The 25,637-nt window shown below is 42.6% G+C and overlaps 1 protein-coding gene across 6 annotated transcripts in view; it reads right to left on the minus strand.

Annotated features, from left to right (window-relative positions):
- Positions 1-25,637, minus strand: part of MAST3 (microtubule associated serine/threonine kinase 3) — a 122,220-nt gene that overhangs the window by 37,006 nt on the left and 59,577 nt on the right. For 3 of the 6 annotated variants that reach the window (XM_069977956.1, XM_069977954.1, XM_069977959.1), the window contains 14 exons: positions 23,473-23,545; positions 22,126-22,146; positions 21,948-22,026; positions 19,660-19,817; positions 15,516-15,591; positions 12,294-12,503; positions 11,229-11,330; positions 10,197-10,329; positions 9,018-9,085; positions 8,692-8,777; positions 7,571-7,779; positions 7,175-7,313; positions 4,870-5,002; positions 1,152-1,317 (listed from right to left, as the gene is read on the minus strand). In XM_069977956.1, the coding sequence (XP_069834057.1) occupies positions 1,152-1,317; positions 4,870-5,002; positions 7,175-7,313; positions 7,571-7,779; positions 8,692-8,777; positions 9,018-9,085; positions 10,197-10,329; positions 11,229-11,330; positions 12,294-12,503; positions 15,516-15,591; positions 19,660-19,817; positions 21,948-22,026; positions 22,126-22,146; positions 23,473-23,545 (1,653 nt within the window). The remainder of the gene's footprint in view (positions 1-1,151; positions 1,318-4,869; positions 5,003-7,174; positions 7,314-7,570; positions 7,780-8,691; positions 8,778-9,017; positions 9,086-10,196; positions 10,330-11,228; positions 11,331-12,293; positions 12,504-15,515; positions 15,592-19,659; positions 19,818-21,947; positions 22,027-22,125; positions 22,147-23,472; positions 23,546-25,637) is intronic. The other 3 variants (XM_069977955.1, XM_069977958.1, XM_069977957.1) reach the window with 3 other exon arrangements.

The raw sequence follows: 25,637 nt of genomic DNA on the forward strand, positions 1-25,637 counted from the left end.
ACTGTACTTTGTAATGGTGTCTTTCATTTTACCATAACATGTATGATGGAATTCCAAAATTATTATTTATGAAGATATAAATAGGTGAAATCGTAAAAAAGAATGCAATATGGTAACGTTTGGGGGGTTCCTGTGTCTACGTAATACACTATATGGTAACAGAGAGATGATACTATTATTCTATAGGTCAGTCCGAACACAACCATATGCAGGTTACACAGATTCTCTAATGTAATATATATATTTTTTTTATGAAATCCTTTTTTTTGGCAATTAATTATTAATAAAATGGGCCTATTGTGACGCTTATAACTGTTTTATTTTTTTCACCTATGGGGCTGTAAGGGGTGTAATTTTTTCCGCCATGATCTCTAGTTTTTATTAATACCATATTTGTGAAGATCGGACGTTTTGATCACTTTTTATTGATTTTTTTAATATATAATGTAACATAAAATCGGTAATCCGCGCACTTTTTTCCCTCTTTTCGTGTACGCCGTTCGCAATTACGCTTGTTATATTTTAATAGATCGGACAATTACGCACGCTACGGTATATTATATGTTTATCTATTTATTTTTATATGTTTTATTTATATAAATGGGATGGGGGGGTGATTTCAGCTTTTATTGGGGGAGGGGTTTTGGGGTAGTGTAATAGTGTTTTGAACTTTTTTTTTTTTTTTTTACACATTTTAAGTCCCTTTGGGGGACTTTAACATACATTACTTTGATTGCTCACACTGTACAATGCTATGCCATAGGCATAGCATTGATCAGTGTGATCGGTGTCACACTGCGGGGGTCCCGATCAGTGAGTGACAGGGGACTCCCCGTCACTTACACTTAAACGCTGCAGCCGTGCGGCGTTTAAGGAGTTAATGACATGCGGCAGCGCGATCGCTGCAGCTTGTCATTACCGGTGAGGTCCCGGCTGCTCACTGCAGCCGGCCCCCACCTCCTATGAAGTGCGCTCCGCTCCGGAGCGCGCTTCATAGCGGGAGAACCACCCAGGACGTACAGTTAGGTCCAGGGTCGTCTGGTGACAGACTTCCATGACGTAACTCTACGTCCTGGGTCGTCTAGGGGTTAAATCTACAATTTATGAAGTCACATATTGGAGTGCAAAATTCTAAACTAAAAGTCACTTACCACTGATGACCTGTCCAAACAGCTCCTCTGGAGTGTCACCAAAGAATGGAACACAACCCACCAGGAATTCATAGAGAATGATGCCCATTGCCCACCAATCCACTGGCTTTCCATAACCCTGCCGTAGTATTACTTCAGGAGCTATGTATTCAGGAGTCCCACATACCTGGAAAAAAGCGACATACATTCATGCAAAAGTCAAAATTTTTGCACACTGGACAGTAAATAGTGCTTCATGTATGAGAAAATGTAATCATTTCTTTTATTTACTTCAAAGGAGTATGCCAGTAAAAAAAAAATTCTATGAAACCAGCTGGAGTCAGAATGTTATATGTATTTGTAAATTATTTCTATTTAAACATTTCAAACCTTCCAGTACTTAGCTGCTGTATGTCCTGCAGGTAGTGGTGTATTCTTACTAGTCTGACGCAGTGCTCTCTTCTGCCACCTCTGTCAGAAACTGTCCAGAGCAGTAACAAATCTCCATAAAAAACCTTTCCTGCTCTGGACAGTTCCTGACATGGAGAGAAGTAGCAGCAGAGAGCACTGTGTCAGACTGGAAAGAATACAACACTTCCTGCAAGATATACAGCAGCTGATAAGTAGTGGAAGACTGGAGATTAATAAAATCTATATACAGTGGTCCTTCAACATACATTAAGTGGTTTAAGGACGAAAATTATATGCTGAGAAATGCTATGGAAAACTGGTATTTGGTTCTGAATCCCCCAAAATGTCATCCCAAAATGAGAAAAAAAAATTGGATTTAAAAGGAAAATAAGTAGATAACTAATATAGATAAAGCAAGTCCTTATATACAACAAACAGAAAGAGCGACTGGAGACTGTAAATTACTTTCTATGTAGAAAACGGAAGCTTGTTCAGGGTCCTGTACAGATCACACAGGGTCCTAGAAAAATAAAATGATGCCATCCCCCTCTGGAGCGACTCATCCTGGCACAGGTAAAAAAGCAGTACAGGACATGTAGTATCACACTGTACAGAGGAGTTACTAGACACACACAGCAGTACAGGACATGTAATATCACACTGTACTGTAGAGAGGCGGCACTAGACAGCCAACCAGTTCAGGAAGTTCACTAATATTGGGGCTTAAATCAGTAAAATGGCCACTTTTATTGGTCGATCATCCAGTTATTCACAGTACTGCAAATCCTGACTGTCTGTAGCAGTGTATGTCAAGTCTGATCAAGTTACGACGGTCTAGAAAGGAACATTGTATGTTGAAAATATTTTATCTTGAGATCATTGTAAGTTAAGGGACCACTGTGACTTTGAGACAAGTTAATTTGAAATAAAAAACAAAACAAAAACAGCAACATGTAAAAGATTTTCAAGTACTTCCTCACAGGTCACAAAATAAGTTATCCTGGAGGATTGGGATATGTAAAGACCAAGTACTTCCATAGTAACTGCTTCGTTCAGAACACAAGAAAACTTGGTTGACCGACCATAGCTATTGAATTTGTATAGGTACGTTTAGTATTTAAAGGGAACCAATCACACAGAATATGCCCTAAATGTTAAGGAAACGTGCTGGTACATCGCCCAGCACGCTTCCCAAATATGCACCCGTCCCCTCCGTCCCCTCTTTGGTTATGCCGCAATCTTACATTTTGGAAGTCCCGCGCTGTATGGTAATAAGGTGTAAGTAGTCACGGTGGGCGTATGTAGTCATGGTGTGGGCGGCTGTAGTCATGGTCCTGGGCGGCTGTGAACGCTGTAATCACGCCCAGAGGGGCGTGATTGAAGGAGCTGGCTCTGCCGACGTCACACGGGGGACTGCGTTCACGTCGGCGGCGCTGCGACATCATTAACACGCCGCGCAAGTGCAGAACATCAGCGTCCTCATCTGCCGTACTGCGCATGCGCGGCGTGCTGAAGACGTCGCAGCGCCGCCGACGTGGAACGCATACCACGGGTGACGTCGGCAGAGCCAGCTCCTTCAATGATGCCCCTCTGGGCGTGACTACAGCGTTCACAGCTGCCCAGGACCATGACTACAGCCACCCACACCATGACTACATACGCCCACACCATGACTACTTACACCTTATTACCATACAGCGCGGGACTTCAAAAATGTAAGATTGCGGCATAACCAAAGAGGGGAAAGAGGGGACGGGGGCATGTTTGGGAAGAGTGCTGGTACATCGTTTCCTTAACATTAGGGGCATATTCTGTGTGATTGGTTCCCTTTAACCCTTTAAGGACAGAGCCAATTTCGATTTTTGCGTTTTCGGTTTTTCCTCCTTGTGTTTAAAAGGCCATAGCAGTTGCATTTTTCCACCTAGCGACCCACATGAGCCCTTATTTTTTGCATCACTAATTGTACTTTGCAATGACAGGCTGAATTTTTGCATAAAGTACACTGCGAAACCAGAAAAAAATTCAAAGTGTGGTGAAATTGAAAAAAAAAAGCATTTTGTTTATTTGGGGGAAATGTGTTTTTACACCATTCGCCCTGGGGTAAAACTGACTTGTCATATATGTTCCTCAAGTCGTTACGATTAAAACGATATGTAACATGTATAACTTATATTGTATCTGATGGCCTGTAAAAAATTTAAACCATTGTCAACAAATATATGTCACTTAAAATCGCTCCATTCCCAGGCTTATAGCGCTTTTATCCTTGGGTCTATGGGGCTGTGTGAGGTGTCATTTTTTGCGCCATGATGTTTACTTTCTATCGGTACCTTGATTGCGCATATACGACTTTTTGATCGCTTTTTATTACAATTTTTCTGGATTTGATGCGACCAAAAATGCGCAATTTTGCACTTTGGGATTTTTTTGCGCTGACGCCGTTTACCGTGCGAGATCAGGAATGTGATTAATTAATAGTTCGGGCGATTACGCACGCGGCGATAGCAAACATGTTTGTTTATGTATTTATTTATTTACTTTTATTTATAACCTGGGAAAAGGGGGGTGATTCAGACTTTTATTGGGGGAGGGGGCTTTTTACTATTAACACTTTTTTTTTAACTTTTACACTTATACTAGAAGCCCCCCTGGGGGACTTCTAGTATAAGTGCTCTGATCTCTCATAGAGATCTCTGCAGCATAGATATGCTGCAGAGATCCTTGAGATCGGCACTCGTTTGCTTTCGGCTGCTGCAGCCGGAAACAAACGAGTGCCGAGCCGAGGACGGCGCCATCTTGGACGCGTCCCCGGCCAGCTTCAGTTACGGAGATCGCTCCTCCGGGATAACATCCCGGAGGAGCGATCTCCTCCACTAGACCCCAGGGAACGGCTGAATCCGGTAATCGGATGCAGCTGTCATGTTTGACAGCTGCATCTGATTACTGTATTAGCGGGCACGGCGATCGGACCGTGCCCGCTAATACCTACGGTCCCGGGCTACTCGCGGCACCCGGGACCGGCGCGGTTCAGAGCGGGGTCGCTGCGCGGCGCCCGATGTCGTTAAGGGGTTAAAGAAAGTGTCAAGTAAGTTAATGACATCCAATCAAAGGGAAGCATAAACTTGTGACAGAGAAGCTGAACCGAATGATATATCTCTTACATTGTTCAGTGCAACCGATTTGGAAATATCCTCCTAAAAAACAAGGACTTTGTGCCGCACACTAATCCTCTCCATTATGTGTTTGTTCAGTATTCCTCAATATCTATGAGCACCAGCTCGCTTAATATCCCTGCTGTGGCTAGAAAACAATTTAAATGCATACAAACCTGTTTGTCTAAAAACTCTCTTGTGTCTTTTTCAATATGACCCTCATACAGATTAGTTGTCATGTTCATAAGACCAATTTTAGATAGTCCAAAATCTGTAAGCTTGATATGTCCAAGAGAAGTGATCAGCAAACTACAGAGAGAAAGGAAGACTCATTTACATTGCCACAACTGCAGTGTAATAGCCAACAGAACATGGATAAATTAAAGAGACTAGGTTTATGCTGCTCTATATACTTAAAGGGTAACCAACTAGTGACAGAAGCTGAACAGAATGATGTATCGCTTACATTGTTCTGTGCAACTGATTAGGAGATATCCTCCTGAATAACAAACAATAAGTCCTCTCCATTATGTGCATGGATTGTGCTCGATCTTCTGCCCACCAGCCACTTATTGCCAGTTGTCTATTCATACTGTGTAGTGCACAAAGTCGATACTCCAGCACATCAGGAGAACGGCTGAATGAATGATTTAAGTAATACACCACTCTGTTAATGCTGCCTTCATTTAGGGCACCATAAACCTATTGACAGATTCCCTTTCAGCATAAACATTTTACAAAAACCCCTTAAGGACCTAGACAATTTTCAAATTTTTGCAATTACATTTTTACTCCTCATGTTTAAAAGGCCATAGCACTTATCTAACACATATTTCTTCACCCACAGACCCACATGAGCACTTATTTTTTTGCACCACTAATTGTACTTTGTAATGGCAGACTTGAATTTGCCATAAAAAATGCTGCGAAACTGAAAAAAAAATTATTTTCGCAGTGAATTTTTTGGTGGGGAGGGGGGGGGGGTATGCCATTTGCCCTATGGTCGTTCCTTAAAGGGGTATTCCCCCAAAGAGCTAAAAAAAATGAAATGCTCCCAAACCTAGCTGGTCTTACTCACCAAGTCCCTCTGAGTATTTTGAGACGGGCGATGGGGGGGGGGCTTTGCTTGCCGCGGGCGATCGCGGGGGCGGAGCTTGCCACGCGTGGGGGGGGGGGGGTGCCACGGATGAGTGCAGCGGCTATGCCTCGGGTGAGTGAGGGATGCCACGGGTGATGGGCGGGGGGGGGGGGGGGGGGGGGGGCGCGGTTGGTTGTGGGCCAGGGGCCTGTGTGCTGCCGGGAGGCTCTGGACACAGGGGGTGAGCTCTGGGCTGGGGGTGACCGGGTGGCTGCTGTTAGTTAGCTGCGCTGATCACTGTCTCCCTCTGTAACAGCAGCCACCCCATCAGTGTTCTCAGTCACTTCACTGTGCTGGGACTGAGGACACGTGATGCCGTCTCAGAGGGTTGGGGCCAGGAGCAGGGAGCGTGTCGGGTTGGACTGAGGTCTGATGATTCTATGCAATCCATGGAGGTGAATGCAGCTGGATAAAAGCAAAACTGTGCAGAATCCATAACAACTTTATATTGGAAAGATGGAAAGCTACGGGTGGGCAGCGTATTAATGCAAAAATAATTTTGGGGGAAATACCCCTTTAAGTTGGTAAGATTACATTGATATGCAACTTGGATAACTTATTTTATTTGACCGCTTTTAAATAAAAATAATTTTTTTTAAAAATAAAGTTAAATGTTCTTTAACCTTTTCATGATGATACATCAATGCCCAGGTCGTTTTCGGACATGAGCTTATGGGATCATAATGATTCCATAAGCTGATGTCCCTATCTCTGCCCCCCTCTCCTCTGTCCCCTGCCGCTGTCACAATTTTGTGACAGCTGCAGGCGACAGGAGGGGGCAGAGCGCCCAATGTGCACCCTGCCTTCCCTCCCCCCACTGGCCTCCGTAGCCTGAGGCTTCCGGTTTCCATGGCTACCATCGAGGCTCTGCGATACCTTCGCAGAGCCCCGATGGTCACTGAACACAGAATTCTCTGTCTGGAGCCCTATAGATGCTGCGGTCGTGCTGACCGCAGTATCTATAGGGTTAACTCTCAGTACCCGAGCGCGGCTGCTAGCCGGGAACTGCCATCATTGATAGCCGAAACCCGCCACGGAGGACAAAGGTGCAGCTTCTGCACCTGTGTTATCCTCAATCATTATCCTCTGTTACCCTCAATCGCTGGCATAGGCATGTACTTTCTATCGGTATCTTAATTGTGTATATGCAACTTATTACAATTTTCTGGATTTGATGCGCCCAAAAAGGCGCAATTTTGCTATTTGGAAATTATTTTTGCACCTACTGTACGTTGCTTACCGTGCAGGAATGTGATAATTTAATAGGGGCGCTTGTCTCCCCTTACTACTGCTACTCAATGTAACATTATGTATAAATAAGAAAGGCTTCGGGAACTACTTACTTGTCAGGTTTGAGGTCTCTGTGAACGATTCCGTAATTGTGCAGATACTCCAAGGCCAGGACAGTTTCAGCAAAGTACATACGACTCATGTCAACAGGAAGAGGCCCCATATTCTTTAAAAGTGTGGCACAATCTCCTCCTAAAAACATCAAAAATATAACAGGATTTTAACACCACAGCATCATACACGTTGTACCCACATTTTCTTTTTTTTCTTCTTTTTTTGAGGACGAGAAAACATGTTTTATGGGGAAAGGAAAATATCTGGAACTTTCAGTCATTGGAATATGTCAGGTCACTTCTTGAGAAAAGTTGTAGTGCTTTAAAGAAAAAGGAAAAAAAAAAAAGTCTTTTTCAAAAGTTGCAGCACTGTCACAATGTATGATGGATACCTACCCTCCACATACTCCATCACCATGCACAGATGTCTTCGGGTCTCAAAAGAGCAGAACATGCTGACCACAAATGGATTCTCAGCAAAGGTCAATATGTCTCTTTCTACAAACACTTGCTGGATCTGGTTTCGTAGGATCAAATTTTGTTTGTTAATCTTCTTCATGGCGAAGCGCTGGCGAGTCTCCTTATGTCTGACAAGATACACAGCGCTACCCAGAGAAAAGAATGGACACAAATTAAAGAGGTTACTCCAAGAGGGTTCCCAGTTATTAATTTTACTTGTAGAACAGGAAAACTGTTTTCAGATAAACATGCAAGCAAACATCAGTGCAGCAGCCTCTGTATAGCCACACACCAGCCCTGTGTAATGAAGGCTTGGCATAACTAAATAGAACTAGACATTGTGTCCCTATTTTCTAAAAAGCCATAAACTGTTGTGTTATGTGAAAGTGCAAACTTATTTATTCCCCATATATTTCTAAGTAAAAGAGGGTCCAAGGCCTACTATTTTGGGCCGTCATAAAGACGTGTGGAGACTTACAGGCCATTCCTGCTTCACTGGGAATTCTGGGAAGAAAGAATATGCAAAAAAGCTCACACACCACTTAGGCAAAGAGATGTCCCTTCAAGTTAAGTCTCACTCTATCCAGGAGCCTTAGAACATTGGCTGAGGATAATATGCCAAGCCAAGCAATTTCTCCAAAGACTGCCCATCTGCAGTCAGCTGTGACTGATTTAGTGGTGTGGATTGCCAGAAAGCTGGCATGTGGCTAAGATGCTGTGCACCCCAAAAAAGTGCAAGATTTTTAATCAGCCTGAGCCTCTACTAGAAAATCTAGGGTGATTGCTAGGTGATGCAAATAGTAACAATCACCTCACATTCAACTCCAGTTAAAGATCCAGGACAGCCAGAACAGACACTTCCTTCTGGACCTCAGTGGTTCTCATACCCACCATATGATCACAGGTGTTGTGCCATGTTCAGGTGAGCGGGTTTCCTCTCTCTCCTTTCACACAATATAAGCAGTGGTTCTTCACATAAGTACCTTTTCTTTTTCCATACTACTGATAACCTGGCAAACTCTAAGACCTTTTCACACATCCATTATTCTTTTACTCACCCATAGGCGCCATTGCTGATCAATTTAATAGTTTCAAAATCATTCTCTCCCGGTTTCTTTCTGGTAGGAGTACTTGAAATACAAGCCTGAAATAAACAGTTTAGATTAAAGCCCTCATGCACAAACAAAACTACATAACACCTATCATCTACGGAAAACAATCGTCTATCATCTCTAAATAGAAAACTACAAAATTACTGGGACAAATGGCATAAAATGCCTGTTTGGTGAAAAAAAAAAAAAAATCTACAACCATGTGCCCCCAGGGAAACATATACCCATATAGCACTTTACAAAATGACGCCTTTCTATGAAATACTTCTTACATCTTGAAATTCCTCTTGCTCCAGCTGCAGAGTGGATTCTGTGTCGTAGTTATCCAGCTGAACAATCTCTGTAGAGAAGGAGGTTATATGTTACTGATTTCACTCAGAAATAAAGTGGAGGTTTATCTTCTGTATTATATAGAGTTCTAGCATGAAAACTTACACATTATGAATGTCAGTCTGTAGAGTAACTAGAGAATACATGGTGTAGAGCAGATGATTTCTGCTGAGAACTAGAGACATGTGGCATATATTCTATTTTTACACATGGAATTTTGTGTAAAGAAAATCAGCAACATTTGTTTTAGCAACAATAGGGATAAGATTTTAAAGAAAATCTTATCCACACTTATAAAGATAGCTGTTAGGTCAGGGAGACACATGGTACCTTTCATATATCATCTGTGCTTCCAGGATGGAGACATGCTTTTATTCTCTGTTACAAGGAGTCAAAGTTCCAAGCTCCTGAATAGCTACAAGTCCCAGCAGGGTCAGGGATGGGAGGGTGGAGGTTTTACAGCTTGCTGCAACTCAGGAAAGTCTCTTTGACTCTTTGAACTGTACAAGAAATGCATTTTTTATGTTCTGGAAGCACAGCTGAACATATGAACGGTACCAGGTTTCTCCTTGACCTAACAGATATCCAACATTGTAAGTAGTTTGGAACATGAATTGAAGTTGACAGATATCCTTCACAAAATCTCTTCCACGTACAGTTAAAAAAATCCACACAGAATCAGCGCTGAACTGACCTGTGGTGCAGACATGAAATCCAGAGCAAATTAGGTTAAATCAGCGGATACGATGATGATTTATTAGAGATTTTCCAGGTTGACGTAAGTCACAATTTATGGACAAACATCAAGAAGAAAAGGTTTTGCTGCAACAATGCAGATTTTAACTATATTGCCATTTTCCACCACTAAAATCTACAGCAGCAATCCAACCCCAAAACAAGTGTGGTGCCAATGTACTCGCAGAAACACTGCACAGAATTACACAAATCAGCTACACAGAGCCAAACAGCAATTTTCTCGCTCGCCATAATATAGTACAAATACGCCTGCAAAAAAAGGTAGGGAACTTGCTCACTTGTGTACAAAGCTATAGTCCTGTAATATCTACACAGACACTGATTAGAGAAAGGATTAGATACATGTGACATCATTCATATATTACCTTCTAATGGATCTTTTGTGAGCCCTAATTGGCTGATGATGTAACGTGGGATGTCAGTCTTTATACCCTGACCCTCTTTGGCGTGACCCTCAGCAGCCTCTAACAGATGATAGAACTGCTCGGGATCAAATTCCTAAACATACAAAAAAAAATTATATAGTATTAGGACACAGACTAGAAATCTATACATCTATACCTATTCTCAGTTACTAAGAAATTGTAGAAGTATAGAGATGAATTTGTTTATTGCAAGAGGTTTTGGATAAAGGGATTTTGTTAAGCTATGATTTTCACAATTATTTGCATGTGCGTGGGGGCGATGCATTCCACTAGGGATCACCATGGTATAATATCAGGAAATTTTTCCAGGTAATTTATTGTGCAATTATTTAGCATTGTGCATATCACTTTACACTGCAATCTTCATTCAGGCAGCTCCATTTTAAAGGTCCCTATACACCTTAGACTTATGGCGGCAAGTTTGGTGTATAAGGTGTGTGGGCCTTTCTAGAACAACCAACAGCAGAGAAGATGTCTGTGGTGGTAGGGGTCAAGCATGATGGAAAATAATTGCTAACTCCTACAGAAAAAGCACTCTTTCGTCGGCTTACCCCTCCCGTTCCCATAGAGAACACAGGAAAGCTTGGCTATGCCGAACATTCCCATGTATGGGAAGGAAAGGCAGCGGACAGGAGGGATGACTGACGGCTGGATGTTTGTTCGGTGCCTTTAGTCTGGGGGCTATTTAGTCTAAGCTGCTGATAATTATACTTTGAATAGAAGCAAACTACAAATCTATGTAATTTTTTCCACACCATTTGATTTGAAAAATAAAAACTTCTCTTTACAGTTTCTTGATGTGCCGGAGATGTGTAATCAGGGCACCCTAAGCAGTTTTTGGCTACAGGTCCTCTTTAATCGAGAAGGGGGGAAGAATTTAAGTCACAATAAAGCTGCCATAAATTACAAATGTAACTGAGTTTTGTGTGACGTTATGACAATCCTTTGCTTTATCAATAGGGGCTTTATTACCAGACATTCCAGGAGTCTCGCTGGACGCGCAATAACCATCAGCAACTTTCTTGCCAGCTGAACAATAAAGGTAACTTCTTCACTCTCAGAGCGATTATAGGCCTAGGCAGAAGAAAAAAAAGTAGGTCTTCAATTCGAAAGACTATTCGAAATAAAATAATGACTATTGAAAGCAGTTCTCTGATTAAATGTGGTCAGACCAGGCTAAATATAAAAGTACATAAAGAAAGAAACACTGCACTCGCCTCCCAAAGAACTTTGTCCACACCAAAGGTGTCAGGGCCCACTCTATAGCGCACTGAAACCAGGCAGTGGACACTCTGCATCCATATACTGTCACAGCAGCCATTTCCTTATGTGGTTACATCACCAGGAAGTGGTAAGCAGTGGGGACCGGGCATCATTGGAAAAACAGCAGAAGAATATTGCAGGCGAGTACAGGGTTTTTTTTTATTTCTTTTTTAGCTTGACTTTTAGATGTCAAAATGTTTTCCCAGACAACTTCTTTACTTTCTCAATACATATAAAATATAAGGCAACTTAACTTTTTGAGGTGATTGGTGGGGGCCCCAGTGGTTAAGTCCCATCCATCACCTAAGTATTCTCTATTCTATGAAAAGTGGATAGCTTAATTACATTAAAATACAAATTGAAAATTAACTGTGAAGGCATACATATGCTTTAACTCAAATTTAAAGGGGTATTCTGCTCAAACATAAATTGTTTCTGCTCATAGTGAGACTAACAATTCCTTCCACACTTGTTATTATCTATTCAGTCTCCTTTCCCCAGTCCTTAGCTGCTTCCTGCTGACGCAAGTATGAGCTTTTCTCTCAGGTCTGCCCCTCCTCCCCTTCCCTTCTGAGAAAGCTGATGTAAACAAGTCCCCGGCCAGCTGTACATGCAGCAGAGAGCAGCAGCTCAGAACTGGGGAAGGAAGGAGACTGAATAGATAATAATGGTTGGTCTCCCTATTGGCAGCAACATATGAAAAGTTATGTTTGAGCGAAATACCCCTTTAATGAAAAGTAGTTATGACCCCATTTCTCCAGTAATGTCTCTCACATCTTCTAGCATCTTTTCCAATTTTTCCTGCAACTCCACAAAGTATCGAGAGGTAACTACAGCCCCCTTGGATTTATCCAGGCAATCTCGGGCCAGCTCAATAATCTGGTGATGTATAAAGCCAAGGACACCATCGGCAAGAGGTAAGGTCCGGCTAGGGCAGAGGTTTGTGATGATGTCTTCAAGTCTCTCCTCCATTTGTGCAGTTGCCTAGGATACAGAGACACAAATGAACCAAAATGTTAAAAAAATCTTCAGGATTATTCATCTAAAGTGACAAATATGTGTCCTTACTTTTTTACGTTTTGTCTATAATGGCGATTGGGTTACTTATTTTTTGCTTTTTATTAAAACTGTATAGGAATACATAACATTTAAGGAGCTGCTACTCCCTTTCATGACTAGATGCTTCAACAGCATCTCTCCAACCTGCCTTTTTCCAAAACAATCTCTGCGGGCTCATGTGGTGGTCCTGCCCAAACCCGGGAAAGACCTGGCGCTTTGCAAGAATTATCGACCGATCTCTTTGATCAATTGCGATGTTAAACTCTTTGCTAAGACATTGGCCTCTCGCCTGAATTTCCACATTCCCAAAATCATTTATAACGATCAGGTGGGTTTCGTACCTGGCAGGGAGGCAAGGGACAACACCCTTAAAACCCTGAATCTGGTGTCTTGGGCAGGCCGTACGGGATCCCCACTGTGTCTCTTATCCGTGGATGGCGAAAAGGCCTTTGATAGGGTGCATTGGGGGTTCCTGCGATTGGCCCTGGGACAGTTGGGCATTGGCCCTGCCCTTATAGGTAGGACAATGGCACTATACCACTCTCCATCTGCAAGGGTACGGGCAAATGGGCTGTTGTCAGACCCCTTTGATATACATAACGGTACCCGCCAAGGTTGTCCCTTGTCTCCCCTCCTATATGTCATCATCATGGAACACTTAGCAGTGGCCCTCCGCTCAAACCCCACTATTCAAGGAGCAGGGATTGGACAGGACCACCACAAGGTTGCATTGTACGCAGATGATCTCCTCCTTCATTTATCCACACCGGCCATTTCCCTCCCTTCAGTACTCAAATTTGACAGATTAGGGAATTTGAGCAATTTTAAAGTCAATCTCACTAAAACTGAAGGTCTTAATCTTACCATACCCCAGGCTGAATTTAGTGCTGTCCGGTCCTCCTTTTCCTTCCAATAGCAGAAGGAATATATCCTCTACCTGGGTATTAAGATCCCATCTAAGCTCCAATCCCTGTTCACATTGAATTATTCTCCTTTGCTGTCCAAAGTATTGTCGGATCTGAACACATACTTCCTTAAACCCACTTCGTGGTTCGGTAGGTTGGCCGTGGTCAAAATGGACATATTGCCTAGGTTCTTGTACATTTTCCAGACTGTCCCAATTTCTGTCCCGACTACCTTCTTCAGGGCCCTGCGCAGAGCGATTCAAAAATTTGTGTGGGGGGCATGTAGGCCTCGTATCAAGCATTCCACCCTGATCAAACGTAAACTCTCAGGAGGGGTAAGCTTGCCTGACATGCGCCTGTATCACAAGGCGGCTGTTCTCTGCAGGGTCTTGGACTGGGCTCACCATGTGGGTGGGAAAAGGTGGGTTGACTTGGAATTGTCCCTGGCCCCTGTGCATCACTCTGTGTTGTCTTGAATACTCCCTCAGGACCGACGGACTCTTCCTGACCTTCCCTTCCTAGTCACACAAACTCTTCGGGTTTGGGACAAATGGGTCTCTAAACATTCTTTGTCCTCGAGGCCTGTCCTATTCTCCAGAACCCTTCCTTCCGGCCCCGATGGCAGGTTTCTCGTTTTCTCCTCTGGGATAGAATGACCTGTCCCTGCCTACATGATTGCCTGACTGATCGTGCACTGTTGCCTCTCTCTGTCTTGCAGGCCAGAGCTGGAGAACGAGTGTCATCTTGGCTTGAGTATGACCAATTAGCCTCATTTGTGAACTCCTTGTTCTCCTCGGTCCCATACTCACCTAAGCTGACAGATTTTGACTTGCCAGTCACTTCTCCCTCGGCCATCCCCCACTGCCTGTCTCAAGTCTATCAGATCTTGCTTAGTGCTTTAGATCCCACCCGTGCCTCGTTCTTTGATAGGTGGGAGTCTGATCTACAGGTGTCCTTTGATGCGCAGTCTGTCCAGAAGATGAGTGAACTCTCTCATGGATTATCCATGGCTTCTAAAGCCAAAGAGAAAAATTACAAGATTTTGTCTCGATGGTACTACTGCCCTTCCACTTTACACCAAATGTTCCCCGAAACCTCTGATGTGTGCTGGCGCTGCCTCTCAGAGAAGGGAGATATGCTACACATTTGGTGGGGATGCCTGGGTATCCGAGCATTCTGGGATAAAATACTTGCAATCTATAGTGCCTATTCTGGACACTGCGTGGCGAATACACCTCAATTGACCCTACTCTCACTTATCCCTGGTACGATAGCAACCATTAAGAAGGGGATGTTGCGCCACTTTTTGACTGCAGGCAGGATGATTATCCCCCGCCATTGGAAATCTCGCAGTCCCGTCTCTCACGGAGTGGATCAGTGTACTTAGAGACATTGGGCGGATGGAGGAGATAGTCGCTGAAGGACAGGACCGATCCGATAAGTTTGAAAAGATCTGGTTCCCATGGCGACTCTTTATGGATTCTGCAGAGTTTCTTGCCCTCACTCGTTGAGATGCACGTCTCCGGTGGCTCCCGTATCCAACATTCCCCCCCACCCTCCTCTCCTCTCTTCCTTGTTTTCTGTTTTATTTTTGTTCTGTCCTCTTCCTAATCACTCTTTCTCCCTATCCTGGGCTTCTCTCTCCCTGTCCCCTTTATATGAAAACCTGACAGTGCTGGTATGCTCCTTGAGGAGCTTGTCTTTACACAGAAGTTATTTGCAACGTTCTTGGTATTTCTTTAGCTTTATTGTGTAGAACTTTAAATGTTTACTTATAGCACTTTGTTGCACATGTATACGACTGTATCTGTTTGGCTATGCTTTTCAAATATGCCTCTATTTGTTTGTAAAATACGACACCCCCTCTTTTTTGTATACTGCTGCTTTGTTTCACAGCACCACTACTGTATTCTTTGTTGCGAAGGTACTTTTGTAACGCTTCTTCGGTGTCAATAAAAAACTAATTATACTAAAACTGTATAGGAAACAGTGGGAACTGCACTTTAATACATGGGTTTCTTTATGCACCTACCTTGGGGAATCTTTCCTTGTAAACATGATTCATCATTATGATCTCATTGTCAAAATTTGTAGATGCTCGCCCAGGGCTGAAGGAAAAACAATGGGATAACTTTAGAATAACTAACAGTGACTGTAAAACTGGTCATTACACAATGTTACCCTAAGTATCTCCTTACCTGTACAGTGCATTCACAAACTATTTAGAAATTTACTGCCATGTTCTAAAACAGATAATATTTTCCATAATGACAAATATAAAATAGCGCTGATTTATTAAGAGAAAATCTGAGAAAAAGTTTACATAGGTGAAAGTATGGAAGCTACCAGAGAAATGGAGCATCTACTGGGCAGGATGTCTGCTGTCCAAACAACGCACCATGCAGAATATTTATACTGCTTTCTTCTACTTAAAGGGGGAATTAACGGAAAACAGTGTTTTACATGGCGGCCTTGTATAAATCCCCACTTATGTGAGATCACACTGGATGTATCAAGAGGCGTATTTGCGCCAGCGTCAGAGATTTACACTAGCTTAGTAACTTGTAGTAAATCAGCCCCTTCACACAAAATCACATCCCTCAATTAAAAAAATAAAAATCTCAAACCACCGCTCAGCCTTTACATTTTACCACTCATACAGGGGGTTCAACCACTGGGGCCCCTAGTGATCTGGAATAAGGGAACCCCACAATTCAATCTAATAGGAGCTGTGAGCCATACATTTATTTTTTATCCCTTTAAATGCTATAAACCCATTTGCATGCATTTATTATGGCATTGCACTTATTCTTATGTTAAAGAAATCAACGTTTTTTCCATAGGTCTTTATTAAAAGACCCATGGGAGTTAAATCCATCTGATGGGCGTCTGACTGCTCAGTCTTCATCCTCTCTTGCTTCTCCTGAACAATTGTCCAAGGTAATATGACCCAGTAAAAGTTTACCTACATGAGTTGGACTTTATGCTGACAATTTACTTCTGTTCCTCTCCTGTCCAGATGACTCACTTTTTTGGGACCTATGCAGGTTCCTCTGAACCCCACTGCCCGTTTGGAGTATTACGTGAAGAGGTGTAGACACATCATATGATAATGTTTCTCAGGGAAACTTTGTTTTTTGCTAGGAAGGCAATAGCACTTTGGTAGATAGACAGGTGCCCCCTCACTAAAGAGATGTGGATATCGTTCATAAATTCAACTTACGGGTGAATAGCGTATACACATAGAAAATGCCCCCTCTTAATTTGGAAAGGTATTGTGTCAATCCCCTTTGGCAGTGATTTCTAAAGCAGACACGCCCAACTCTGACTGACTCGTACTGGAGAAACACCTCCTCCGCGCATCGCATGACTGGTAACTTCCCTAGTTTGAAGCTCTGTTTAGACTTATGGTACAATGTGATGCCCAAACAATCGTTATCTTTTGTAACAAATAAGTAACAAATTCTTACTGGGTATAATTGGAATTGTTTAATGATATTCCTGTCTTATGCCTTATGTATATGTTCAGTATTTTTTCTGTAGATTCCTCCCGCTATCCATCTGCGCATTCCACAAAAAATTATGGATTGGGCATAAGTAGTGCATCCGTATTTCTGTAAATCCCGCTTTTTGTTTTTAACATGTCAATTATAACTTATCCGTATTTTTTTACGGAAATACGGATGCCAAACATCCAAAAATTGTATTGCATGAATGGGATGTGAATAAAAAATTTACAATTTTTTTTGTTGCCTTAACCCTTTAAAGACAGAGCCAATTTCGTTTTTTGCACTTCCCTTTTTTCCCTCCTTGTGCTTAAAAGGCTATAGCAGTTGCATTTTTTCACCTAGAACCCCACATGAGTCCTTATTTTTTGCGCCACTAATTGTTCTTTGCAAAGACAAGCTAAATTTTTTCATAAAGTATACTGCAAAACCAGAAAAAAAAAAAAAAAAATGTGTGGGGGGCAAAAAAAACCCTAATTTTGTTTATTTGGGGGGTATTTGTTTTTATGCCGTTTGCCCTGGGGTAAAACTAACTTGTTCCTCAAGTCCAGACAAAAAAACAGAAGGTGCAACAGCAACTGACAGGTGCAGGGGCTCACCGTATATACTCCTCCCAGCGTACACACGGTAAACACCTGCTCTGTAGATATTAAAAAGTGAGGATCTTAGCAAACTATTTGATCAAACAGAGTGTACCATGTCGCCACGTTAAGGCGTTAAGATCCTCACTTTTTAATATCTACAGAGCAGGTGTTTACCGTATGTACGCTGGGAGGAGTATATACGGTGAGCCCCTGCACCTGTTGGTTGCTGTTGCACCTTCTGTTTTTTGTCTGTACTTAGGCCACAAGCAGCGTACAACCTGCAGTGTGAACAGAGTCATAGATGTGTTGCCAATTTCGTCCATCCGAACCAGATCGTTTGGCATTTGATTAGCGGGGGCTGCTGAAGTTGGATAAAGCTCTAAGGTTGTCTGGAAAACATGGATACAGCCAATGACCATGTTTTCTACATAGCCCTAAGGGCTTTATTCGACTTTAGTAGCCACCGCTAATCAAATGACGAACGATCGGGTTGGGATGGACTCGAGCATGCTCGAGGTTCGCTCATCTCTAGGGGTGATTCAAACTTTTATTAGGGGAGTTTTTTTATTTATTTATAATACTTTATTTTTACACAGTATAAGTACACTAATCTCTCATTGAGATCTATGCAGTATAGTAATACTGCATAGATCAATGAGATGCTGAGCCGGGATATTCGTCATTATGGCGCTGACCCCGGCCAGGGAGAGATGTGCGGATCGCTCCTCCAGGGCAATGTCCTGGGGGGGGCAATCCACTCCACTAGACACCAGGGATTGGGCTGCATAAAGGATTCAGATGAAGCTGTCAACTTTGACAGCTTCATCTGAATTCTTAATTAGCGGGCACAGCGATTGGACCGTGCCCGCTAATTGAAGAGGGTCCGGGCTACATGCGGCACCCGATACCGCGGCGTTTAAAGCGGGGTCGCCGGGTGGCCCCACTCTGAACTCCCCGAGGCGGCCACAGGGCGTAAATATACGCCTCGGTCGTTAAGGGGTTGAGCAGGGTGCGCCTGGTGGTTTCTGCCTATACGGAAGACGTGCTACAGACCGGAATCATGGTGCTCCCAGCATCATGTAACATTATGATGCTGGGAGTTAAGAATCAGTTTAAATCTTGGCACTATTGTACCGACACAGCTGTATCGGTACAGTACCGCGAACATTTAAACTGATTCCGAACGCCTGACACCATAATGATACATGATGCCGGGAGCTCAGCATTCCATTGCGTAGCACATCATCCATATATGGGGATCGTTTACAGAACATGGGAATACCCATTAAATTGGTAGACCTCTCCTTGTAGGAAGAAATGTATCAGTCTGATGGGGCGGAGAGGAGCATGAACAGAATGGGGAAATATTGTAGTGTCTCTTAGGCTGGGTTCACACTGCGTTTTTGCAATCAGTTTTTTTTTGACGGACACAAAAACGGATCCGTTTTGATCCGTTTTTTTTCACAATGGAAGTCAACGGAGGAACGGATCAAAACGGATGCACACAAATGCATCTTTTTTTTCATCAGTTTTTTTGCAAAAAACGGATTGCAAAAACACAATGTGAACCTAGCCTTAATTCCATAGCTAATAAACCTATAAGCAGAGACTTAACAGGTGTATTCCCATCTCAGTTAACATAGGTAAACTTGTACAGCTTGTCAAGTAAAATATTTTTGCCAATACAATCATTTAGCAAACTTGTCTCCTCCTGATATACCCGCTCTTCTCCTCCCATTGTTGACAGCTCATTGTCTAGGTTACTGACCACCACTCTGCTCTAAAAGCAGTGGTTTGGCTGGTGTATATATAGCTATAGGGTATACACATGTATATATGTACACGTTAGCTATACATACACCAGCTAGACCATTGCTTTTAGAGCAGAGTGAGGGTCAATAACCTAGACAATGAGCTGTCAACAATGGGAGGAGAAGAGCAGGTATATCAGGAGGAGGCAAGTTTGCTAAATGATTGTATTGCCAAAAATATATAATTTGATGAACACTACGAGTATAACTCCATTATGGGAAAACCTGGGACAACCCCTTTTAAGACTAAAAAGTCATAGTGGGAAAAACCTCACCTGAGGCTTCGGGAACGGGCACGCATGCATGGAGAGCGCCGTCCTTCCTCATCTGTGACGCTCTCTGTGCTCCGGAAGTGTTTGGAGAGAAAATGCAATTCATCAGCAGTGGGTTGGAAGGGCAACTGGTGTAACCTCTCCTGGGAGGAGGAGGAAGACTAAAGAAAAAAAATATATATATATATAAATAATAATAATAATAATAATAATAATAATAATAATAATAATATATATTTTATATAATCATATATATATATATATATATATATATATATACACACATATACATATATACATACACATACACATATACACAAGAAATGTAAAGATTAAGACTGACAAAGTATCTTGTGAAATACTAGATGGAATACATTCCCATAAGGACAGAGCCTGTTCTAACATAAGTGTGTGGTAGGGAGCTTCATTCCCTGGCTGCCCACGACTGCCGTCCAGCCCCAGTAGAGGAGGGGACGTTATAAATCTATAGAACCTGGATCCTGGAGTCGGGAAGTGAAGCGTTCATCAGCTATACCATCAAATAATTAAAGGGGGTCTCCGTACTGAGACCCCAACTGATCTAAACTTATTTAAATCATAATCTTTGCTTAAAGGGAATGTGATATCAGAAAATTAACTATTGTATAACTAATTATGTTATACGCATATTTCTGAGAATTTTTGGTGACTTTTTTTTTCTAAATTTTCAATTTTTCTATCTATATTCTAAAATAATCCTGATATCTTGCAGTTTTCATTCTCACCACTGGGGCTAATAGTAAGCCGAGACTTCCTGTTGTGTCTGTGGTAAAAAGGAGGCTGCTGTAAAGTGATCTGTACAGCATTGCAGCGACATGTGACACCAGTAGAGGAGACAATAGCAGCTCCCTGTGGAAGGACCTCCTTAAAGGTCACAGAGTACACTCAGTACTCATGTATCACACTCAAGGGGACAGAGTCTGTCTTTTGCCGTCTAAGTCCCTGATGCTTGCTGTAAGGCATGTCACCAAATGCTGTTAAAAATAGCTCAGGCAAGATGGTAGCCCCCATAACAATGTAAAAACAGTAAATTAAAAAAAAAAACACAGAAAAGAGAAATTATATTATATATAGATTATAATAAAAGAACATGTTTTAGTATCCAATTCTAATTAGCAATAGAAAATCTAGGTGATACATGCCCTTTAGTGGTACCATTTTGGTGTACATGAGCTTTTATGGAGGCTTTTTACCAAGAAGAATGGGCAGCTTTACCATCTGAGAATATAAAGAGCCTCAACCATAACTACCACAAAAGACTTCAAGTTGTTGTTAGAGGGGGTAATACACGGCATTGGGAACTGGGTATGTAAACTTTTGATCAGGGTCATTTGGATGTTTTTGGTTGTCGTCATTATGATTTAAAAAGATAAACCACATTAGTTTGACAATAAATGGCTACCCCAACCACTAACTATGAGTGGGAAAAAGGTTGTGTTATAGCATATTCTCTGGAAAAAAAAAAGAAGACAAGAAAGCAAGAATTCTGCCAATGTATGTAAACTTTTGAGCACAACTGTAGATAGGAGATAGATATACTCAGGAAATGAAGTAGCACAGATAGCAGGTATTTTAAGTGGTGCCAGCAGACCCAGGTCTCGACCTCAGACTGTACATAAATATCAGGAAAAAATCCACGGCACTCCAAAAGAAAAAATTCAAACCTGTGTTTTTTTTTCAGCAAAGGCATAGTGCAGCAAATCCATGACACAACGTTTCGGCAGCGGCCTGCTGCCACTTGTTCATTGGCTATGTGCTGTACTTGCAATACCAAAAATACCCAGTGAACAGGTACCCCTGTTTCTGGGATAAAAACAGCCATTTTTTTCCCTTTTTAAATCTGTGAAAACCCCTTTAGGGTACATTCACACTTACCGGATTCGCAGCAGATTTCATTTGAATAACTGAACAAAGCATCAAATCTGCTGCGGATCCTGTAGGTGTGAACGCACCCTTAAAGCTTAAATAAAAAATGAAATGGCTTTTGACATTACTACTGTGATCTTCTCAGCTATATCCATGACTCATGAGTAGTTTATTCTTACTGGATTTCCGCTTTAGATGGTCAGTGACATTCTCATCATGCTAAAGCAGCTTCCCTAATCTACAAACAACTTAATTTCTATTAAATTCAGAGACTCCATCTTGTTTAAATATAATTGTCATTTCAGAAGATTTGTCTCCAGTGCATAAGGGCATACATTATGCATGAAGTGGGAATACTGTACACAAATATTATACAAATTTCTTACCGAGAGAGTTGAGCTTGGTGTGTTGGTACCATATCCAGAAGAAGGAAGAGAAGCCAGGGACCATCTACGCCCATCCGCTCTATAAAAGATTATGCTAGATAGTTAGTGTTCTTCTTCATCATCATATGTTTTTCCATTTCAAATGCTTACAGGCATGCGAACATCCATCAGTGATTACCTGTCAGTGCGTGGTCCATGACTGCAAGCATCATAGGATTAAAGCAACAAGAGAAACAAAATCAGAACCAGCCATAGCACAACCAATAAATATCTGTACAAAGTGGATGACATACCAGTGGGTGATAGGGCCAGCATCACCAGCAGGCAAACCCAGGCAAGTGCTCCTTGGGAGGCACCCTCGACCACCCGGTGCTGCACTTAGCCCTTTAACTCTAAATGCAGTACTCTAAGGGAAGAGCCACCAGCTCCCAGCCCTGCCAATCACTCTTGTGGCCACAGACAAGACGCTGTTTCTTCCCCAGTGATGGAGTAATATCACTGATGCAAAAAATAAAAAAAAAATAAAAGGGGGTGGGGGGGTGGGGGTGCAACACAACATGGGCGATACTACTACCATTTTGGAGTGGCTAATTCCAGGGGGAAAGACCGTATTTTGCAGCATATAAGATGACTCCCAATATTTCCAGAGTCTAACCGGGCCCACAGCTGCAAGCTGCATCTTGCTGCAGGTCAGAGGGTGCTGCTGTGTTTGCACCCAGTAGATCCCTTCCTCCTGCACGCAGCAGATCCTCCAGGAGCAACAGCAGGGCACTAAGGTGCCCCTGGGGTAGGAGAGACCCAGGTCACTGGAGAGTGGGGGAGGACCCACACGGCAACACACGACCCTGTAACTACTACTACAACTACAACTTAAAATACAGCTACTACTCTCAATACAGTAACTACTCCCAATACAACTAATACCACTCCCAATACTGCCACTACTAATATTACTGCTCCCACTACTGCTACTCCTCCCATACTATTGCTACTACTACTCAACTCCTGATGCTAATGCTACTACTAATCCCACTCCTGATACTATTGCTATTATTGCTAGTGTGTTAGCTGTTTGCTCCGTCTCCCCCTCCTCCGCCATCCCTTCCAAAACAGCTAATGTAAACAGTGTCCTTGGCTGTCCGTCTCTGCACTCTGTAATGCTGGGAGAGTTAATATGAAGTTGCTGGTGACCTCACTATGATAAACCCTCCCAGCATCAGAGTGTGCAAAGACAGACGGCCAGGGACACTGTTTGCATAAGCCGTCTCGGAGGGGAGGGGGAGACAGACGGAGAGAACAGCTCACACACACACACACACACACACACACACACACACACACATCTGGGAAAAGGAGACTGAAATGACATGTGTGGAACCAATTAATAATCTCCAGGAAGGGGGCAACATTTCAGTATGTATTTTACTTGAGCAGAATACCCCTTTAAATACAAAGGAAATAAAAATCATATTGCATGTTCCTGAAATGCACTCATAAAGAACATAGAATATCCACGAATACCTACTTGCGAGCAAAAGGGAAGTTAACAGATGCACTAGTGGAAAAGTTCCTTGGACTATCCAGGGGGCTGCTTCCTGCTGCCAAAAGAAAATATGAAAGAGCAAACACCATGACTAGAAAACATCTGTGGTATCACGACATGTCACTATATTAGTGGTATCAATATGGTTGTATAGTGACATGTCACTATAGCACACAACTACAGGCTTCTAAAACGTGTTCTCCAGGGTTTTTTTTCCCCAACTGGCCCCACTCCAGTGTCCCCCATCAGACCTGCTTTAATGCCTGATCACATCACCCTGCAGCCAATCACTGCTTAGAGATGATGTGCCATAGATGCAAATATGGCTGGTGGCCACATAATTTGCCAAATGTATCTGACAGAATAATAGCTGGTGACATCAGGGAGGCATCAGTGGATTAAAGGAGAGGTCCGGCGAAAATTTTTATGAAAGTGTTGTATTGCCCCCCAAAAGTTATACAAATCACCAATATACACAGGAAATGCACATAAAGTGCTTTTTCCCTGCACTAACTACTGTATCAAGGCTTCACTTCCTGGATAAAATGGTGATGTCACGACTGACTCCCAGAGCTTTGCAGGCTGTGGCTGCTGGAGAGGATGATGGCAGGGGGGATGCTCAGTGTCCCTCCAGTGCCCTGTGTCCCTCTGCCATTATCCTCTCCAGCAGCCACAGTCCGCACAGCTCTAGGAGTCAGTCGTGACATCACCATTTTATCCAGGAAGTGAAGCCTTGATGCAGTAGTAAGTGCAGGGGAAAAGGCACTTTATAAGCATTTCCCATAATAAGTGTATATTGGTGATTTGTACAACTTTTGGGGGGCAATACAATACTTTAATAAAAAGTTTCGCCGGACTTCTCCTTTAAAGGACAACTCTGTCGCTAATTAGAAAAAAAAAAAAAAAAAAAACACTGAACTGAAGCTCCAGTTGGTGGCTTCATTTTTTTTCTTCCCTTCCTGGTTTGGGCTTTCCCATGATGCACTTTGTCTCCTGGGATGTCTAACTGACTCTGTAGAACTGTTATGTGGCTTACAGCTTGCTCGGCCAATCAGAGCTGAGCAACCCGAGTCATCTGACAAAGGGAGGCTAGCCTAACAGGGCTTAGACCAGTTTCCTTCTTGATGATGTCATTGTCACAAAATGACTGCCACAGAATAGTAATACTGATTCACAAGTTCACGTAATATGGTCGGAACAAGCAACGACAGCCTTTATGTTCACATAATCAGTGTGTACTGTATTGCTAGGGACTCAGTCACTTTAATGATTTACATTAAAGGGAACACTCACCATTTTTATACTGCCTGAATCATGAGCCATAACAGTGGACTTCAGTGGCTTCTCTCCGCTCCACCAACATAGAAAGGATACCTCTCACTTAGCGACTGTGGTAGGATCCTCTGAAAAAAACTGCAGGTGGGCAGTCCTCTTCTAACACAAGCTGTGGTACGGCTTGCGCCATAAGAGTGCGCTGTAACATACTTTCAATGCAGTCTATGGCGCTTCCAGGAGCTCCATACCACAAGCTTATGTCAGAAGAGAACCAAACACCGGCAGCTTTTTTCAGAGGATCCTGCTACAGTTGCCAGGTGAGAGGTATCATTTAAAGATAGATCTTTCCTTATTTGAGTATAGGGAGGGATCTATCTGACAGGCCTTGTGGGATTGGGAGAAGCGGCTGGGGACCCACCTGATGACAGGTTTCTCTAAGATACCACACTACCTGGTAGTTCTTTATAGTATTTTTATTAGTATTGGTAGTATTTTTACTGTCATTAAGTTTTCAGCTATGCCACACTTTCGGTAAAATTGACTAATTGTCACGCAACTACCACCAAATACTGTGGGCAGCTTGTAGGCAGGTTTCTTTTAAGCCAGGGGTGTTACATTGCATCTCTCTCCAGCTGTTGCAAAACTACAATATCTATCATGCCTGGACAGCTAAAGCTTTGGCGGTCCAGGCATGATGGGAGTTGTAGTTTTACAACAGCTGTAGGGCCATAAGTTTGACAGCTGTGCTTTAAGTAATAAAAGTGCTTTGCTCACTTAGCAACATTTGGGCCGGACAGATTATCTGCTGGGAATAGGCCATTTAGTCTAGATTTGTAATATTGGTGTAACAGAATCTCACTGCTACTAAATAA

This window comes from Dendropsophus ebraccatus, chromosome 7 (genome assembly GCF_027789765.1).
Source record: "Dendropsophus ebraccatus isolate aDenEbr1 chromosome 7, aDenEbr1.pat, whole genome shotgun sequence".
Classification (NCBI taxonomy): domain Eukaryota; kingdom Metazoa; phylum Chordata; class Amphibia; order Anura; family Hylidae; genus Dendropsophus; species Dendropsophus ebraccatus.